Below are 6000 nucleotides of genomic sequence, written 5' to 3'. Positions count from 1 at the left end.
CAAGGTTTAATTCTTTTCTTGTCCTACTCTTTTTAGAAGAAGATGAGGATTCCAAAACTTTAATCAATGCGGGATATCACACTTACTTGGAGAACTGTTAAACTCTTCTGTCTGTTTGAACTATTCCTTTTGAGCCTTAGCTAACTCCCTGCAACTTTCTGGATCTTGGCAATTATCTGGTTTTCATGAAAATTCGATCAATTTAGCTGTAATTTTGCGAACAACTTGTATCAGACACAATAGTTAATGTCTCTATGCTTGCAACGGTCACTCAAGTGTTTGAACTTAATTGCAGATGTGACACCTTCAATTCAAGATTTTAATTTCTTCGCGGGAACTAATGTTTAGTTGAAGTGACTGTGAATTTAGCTTTTTCTACATTGAACCTTTAGGGACTCTCACTCCAAATCAGATCAAGGAAAGGCAAGATAATACTGTTGCTATGGATCTGGTTGTCAGCACTCTTTCTGATAATAAATTTGCTAAGGTTCAATATTTGAAAACAACTTTTTCATATATGGAATAAGCTGAAGACAGTCTATTGGAGAGATACTCATGTTCAAAAGGCTAAAGTAGACAGCCTGAGAGGAAATTATGATGAGATGAGGATGTAGGAAGGAGAAAACTTAGAGTAGTATAGCAAGAGAATAAAGGATGTAGTAAACTCCATTAAAAGTGTTTGAGGAAAGCTCGAGGAGGAGGATGTGGTTAGCAAAATTCTGAGAACCTTGCTACCACAATATGTCATAAGGGTCTCTACTATCCAAGAACTCAGATCCTTGGGAACAGTTAATGTATCTCTTGACTCACTGATCGGTAAGTTGACTACTTTTGAACTGAGCAATTATGAAAATAATGTACCAAACATTGATGTTGCCTTCAAAGCCTCCATAATGCATGCACCAACAAGGAGAAGGAAAGAACCCAGAAGTAGTTCTACTAAAAGAATTCATCATTCCCATGAAAGTGACAACCTATTATCTGAGGAATAGGAGCAAGATGAAATTGAAGCTCTATTGGCAAGAAGATTACCAAGAGGAAGAGGAAAGTATAAAGGTAAATTACCCTTAAAATGCTTCTGTTGTAATAAGATAGGTCATATTGCTTCAAGATGTCCTGACAATGATAGAGATAGGAAGGATAATTTCAGAAGCTACAAGGAAAAGATAAAGAAGGAGTGTTATCTTGCATAAGAAGGAGTCACTTATGAAGAATCAGAAGGATCTGATGGATATGGAATTGCATTTGTGGTATTCAAGGAGGATAGCACAGAGATAGGAGATATGGCATTGATTTCTAGTACAAACCATTTTGGAGAATGGGTGATTTATATTGGTTGCACTCACCACATGACCGGTGATAGAAACAAATTCCTCAGCATGGAGGATTGCAATGGAGGAACTGTGAGATTCAGAAATTATGTTCCTTGTGCAGTAAAAGGTAAGGGATCTATAGCCTTGAATGATAAAACAAATTGTGATGATGTCTATTAGGTAGAAGGGCTAAAGTATAGTTTTTTATGTGTTTCACAACTTAACAATAAGGATTACCAGTTACAATTCAATGAAGGAATATGCAAAATAAATTATAAATCGAGAAGTCTAATTGTTACCGGTAAATAGTCAAGAGGTAATCTATTTCACCTAGACACCACCATAGGTAGTTGTCTAATGGCTAAGGTAGAAGACAGTTGGTTGTGGCACAAAAAACTGTGTCATGTTAACTTTGATAGCATAGCAAAAGTCAATAAGACAAAGTCTATCAGAGGTATGCCTAATATAGTGAAACCTGAAAATGCTATGTGCAAAGAATGTCAACTAGGAAAGTTGTTCGGGTCTAGTTTCAGCAGCAAATCCTTTTCATCTAAAAATGTGCTGGACTTAGTTCATACAGACCTATCCGGTCCTATGAGAACCAAGAGTTTCTATGGAGATCAGTATTTTATGTTGTTTGTGGATGATTTCTCAAGAATGATGTGGGATGTATTCTTGAAGGAAAAATCTGAAGCCTTTCACATGTTTAAAGTTTTTAAGGCTCGAATAGAGAGAGGAACCATTAAGAACCTGAAGTGTTTGACATCAGATAGAGGAGGAGAGTTCATCTCTCAAGAGTTCATGAATTACTATGAGGAACATGGGATTATGACAAATGTCTGCACTTAGAACCCCTCAGTAGAATGGGTTGCTGAATGAAGAAACAAAATTCTTATTGATTGTTCAAGGAATCTGATCATATAGAAGAACATTCCATATATTTTCTGGAGAAAAACAATAAGCACTGATGTATACACCTTGAACCGGATATAGGTAAAGAAAGGGACAAATAAAACTCCCTATGAATTATGGTGCAGATACTCACCTAATGTTTGTTATTTCAAAGTATTTGGAAGAAGGTGCTATATCAAGAGGGATGAGTACACTGGAAAATTTGATCCCAAGAGTGATGAAGGAACTTTCTTAGGTTACTCCACAAAAATTAAGGCATTCCAGTGTTTGAACAAAAGGACCGACAAGATTGTGGAAAGTGCAAATGTCAGAGTAGATGAGTACTCTGAGAAAAATGAACAGGACAACAAAAGTGGACCAGAGGACTATAAAGGATTCAAGTACAATGTATCAATGGAACCTACTGAAGAAGGTCTTGTTGAAGTGGCAAATGAAGAGGCTTGTGAAGTAGAACCTGAACAACTGGTAGTAGAAGCTCCAATAAGTGAACTAGTATTGGCTAAGTATGTCAGAAACAATCACTCTGCAGAATATATCATCGGTGATAAAGATATGGGAGTTCTAACCAGAAGAAGAGAAAGAGAGAATGGCTTTATTCTCTCCATAATTGAGCCTAAAATAGAAAAGGAGGCTCTAAAAGATGATGACTAGGTCAAATCCATGGAAGAAGAACTGGAGCAAATTGAGAAAAATGAAACATGGACCCTAGTGCCCAGACTGGAAAACAAAAATGTGATAGGCACTAAATGGGTGTTCAGAAACAAAATGAATGAAATTGGTAAAGTGATAAGAAACAAAGTAAGATTAGTATGCAAGAGCTATGCTTAGGAAGAAGGTTTGGACTATGGAGAAACCTTTGCACCAGTGGCCAGGATGGAAGGGGTCAGAATATTGTTGGCCTATGTTGCTTACAAATTTTTTAAATTTTATCAAATGGATGTCAAAACGGCATTCTTAAATGGTGTATTAAAGGAAGAAGTATACATAGAGCAACCAGAATGGTTTGCATCTGAAGATGGAAGAAATATGGTGTGCAGGTTGCAAAAGGCTCTATATGGGCTGAAACAAGCACCAAGAGTTTGGTATGAGAGGTTGCACTCATATCTACTAAGCGTAGGGTTCAAAAGAACCAATGATAATAGTAACCTATATCTGAAGAGTGGAGCTGAAGGAAAACATCTAATTGCTGAGATCTTTGTAGATGACATCATCTTTGGAGGAGATGGTGAGATTAGCAGAAGCTTTGCAGAACAAATGAAGTAATAATTTGAGATGTCCATGATTAGCGAGATAAAGTTTTTTATTGTCCTGCAAGTCTCATAGCTAAAGAATGACATCTTCATCAATCAGACTAAGTACATAAGGGAAATTATGAAAACTTTTGGAATGGAAGATTGCAAACCTGTTGGAACTCCAATGGTTACAAGTTGCAAGCTCTCTAAATATGATGAGGTTGAAGAAGTGAATGAGACACTTTACTAGTCCATGATTGGTAAGTTGAAGTATGTAGTACATAGTAGACCAAACATAGCACAAGTTGTTGGCTTGGTTGCCAGATTTTCTACAAATTTGAAAGAGACTCACATGGTGGTAGTCAAGAGAATATTTAGATACCTCAAGGGGACTGATGAGTATGATCTCTAGTATCCACATAAGGGAGACTTCAGCTTAAGTGTCTTCACTGATTCAAATTGGGCAGGGAACAATGATGACAAAAAGAGCACTAGTGGAGGTGCATTCTTTCTTGGAGATAGGATTGTATCTTGGAAAAGCAAGAAACAAAATTGCATATCTCAATCCACAGCTGAGACTGAGTATGTAGCTATTGCAATCAACTGCACACAGATTGTTTGGATCAAGCAACTGTTGGAAGGTGTCCAAGAAAAGGTGATTGGATTGGTAGTGATTCATTGTGACAACACCAGTGCCATTGACATATCCAAGAACCTGGTGACACATTCCAAAATGAAGCATATAGCTATCAAATATCACTATCTAAGGGAACAAGTTGAAGAAAAGGAAGTGATGTTGGAGTATATACCAACAAAAGGACAGGTGGCTAATATCTTCACCAAGCCAATGAAAAAAGGACACCTTTGAATATCTCAGAGGTATGTTGGGGGTTATGCCCCTACCTGCAGTAAAGTAAGCAAAAGGGGATCTATATCAATCTGGTATGATTTCAAAAAAAAATCTTTTAAGACTAGATTGATAAGTGTGGACTACTCTGGTTAGGGAGAGTAGTCTTGTAAGTGTACCAAAATGAATCTTTGGCATTGTTGTTAAAGGGGGAGATATGATTATAGTGTTTGAGCATTGGTAAGTAGTGATTGAGATGAAGTTGTTGTATCAGAGTATTACTAGTGTTAGGGGGAGATATTCACTACTCAGGGAAGAAGTAATGACTAGTACAGAAATGAAGGAAGAATATGCAACTGATAATACAGATTCTTAAGTGTTGCCATCAATGCCAAAGAGGGCAATTGTTGGCATTGACAAAACTAGTCAATCCAAAGAACTGATATATGAGCTAAGATTTTTCATTGATGTCTAAAATTGACTGATGAAATGGTATTAGTAGAGTGGTGTATTTAAATAAGCTAAGGTGATGACTTGCAAACACAAGGAAACAACATTGGAAATACATGACCAAAAGTTCAATCAGCTCAAGGGAAGATAGACTAAGCCAACCGGTCTATCATTCAAGAAAATCAACTATTCTGATAATGATGAAGTCACAAAAGATGACTTAAGCAAGAAGACTTGAGGTTGTATGAAAACTAGAACCTCATTGGCAAATAGGGAAAGATACTTGATGCTAGCACAACAAATTGGTAACTAAGGATGAACTGGTAATATAGAAGTGCAGTGGTATATCGGTACACCAGTATGACATAAGGAAGATATGTAATCACCATAAATCCTAGAGCGGTGATAGGTTATTCAGTTACGGTGGCAAAAGGTGAGTTGGTGAACCTATGTCTACACCAAATCACAAGTTGGTAAGGTCAACTTCATTTATCATGCAGTCAAGCCATGATTACCTAGGAATTTTCTAGTTTGCACTTAAATGACTGAACTTGACCCAAAAGTTACTATTTTTGGGAGATGCAGTTGCAAAATTCGTTGAACACTTGGCAGAATTGTTGCAGGGTGCAAAGAGAAAGAGTGGAGATTTTGAATTTGAAATCTTCCAAAATCTATGATTTCTTTGAATGAGGTAACACCCAAAGGTGACGGCAAAAAATGTATAAAGAATTCTTGAGTTCATTCAGAAATTCTTGATCGTAAAATTTGCAAAAGGCAGATTTTGTAGAAGGCGATCCAAAGTGAAGAGAAGAGAGAGAGGAAGTGCTAAAAGGATTTAGCAGAGTAGAGGGTTTTTGAGGTAGACCAACTGAGTGCAAAGTCGAAGGTCAGAGGACCAAAAAAGTGCAGAGCCAAAGGTCAGAGGACTGGCAGAGTGTAGAGCCGAGGGATAGAGGACCGACTGAGTGTAGAGCCGAAGGTGTAAGAAGAAAATCAGTATTGTGTAGAGCAGACACAACCAGTGTGGATACAATGTGATTCTCATTGTGATCTGATCATGCTATTAGTAGCTAATTCAACAAATCATCCATTTGTTTCTTTCTAACCATTTCAACTTAAATCCCTTAACCGGGTGGACTTTAACAGGTTCCTTTTATAAAATCCCTTAAACGGGTGACATCTTAATGGATGTTCTTAATTATTTTAATCAAGATACCTTTAACAGGGTAAAGGCACTAACTAGCCT

At 37.1% G+C, this 6000-nt stretch overlaps 1 protein-coding gene across 1 annotated transcript in view; it reads left to right on the top strand.

Moving 5' to 3' along the window:
* The first annotated feature begins 2618 nt into the window (after nt 1-2618).
* The window catches only part of LOC131876601 (uncharacterized), an 87348-nt gene continuing 83966 nt past the window's right edge, over nt 2619-6000 (top strand). The window contains exon 1 of the mRNA XM_059222041.1: nt 2619-2728. Within this exon, the coding sequence (XP_059078024.1) occupies nt 2619-2728 (110 nt within the window). The remainder of the gene's footprint in view (nt 2729-6000) is intronic.

The sequence above is a fragment of the Cryptomeria japonica genome, chromosome 6, assembly GCF_030272615.1.
Source record: "Cryptomeria japonica chromosome 6, Sugi_1.0, whole genome shotgun sequence".
Lineage (NCBI taxonomy): Eukaryota > Viridiplantae > Streptophyta > Pinopsida > Cupressales > Cupressaceae > Cryptomeria > Cryptomeria japonica.
The sequence above is the reverse complement of the archived record's forward strand: the minus strand, read 5'-3'. Positions and strand labels throughout refer to the sequence as shown.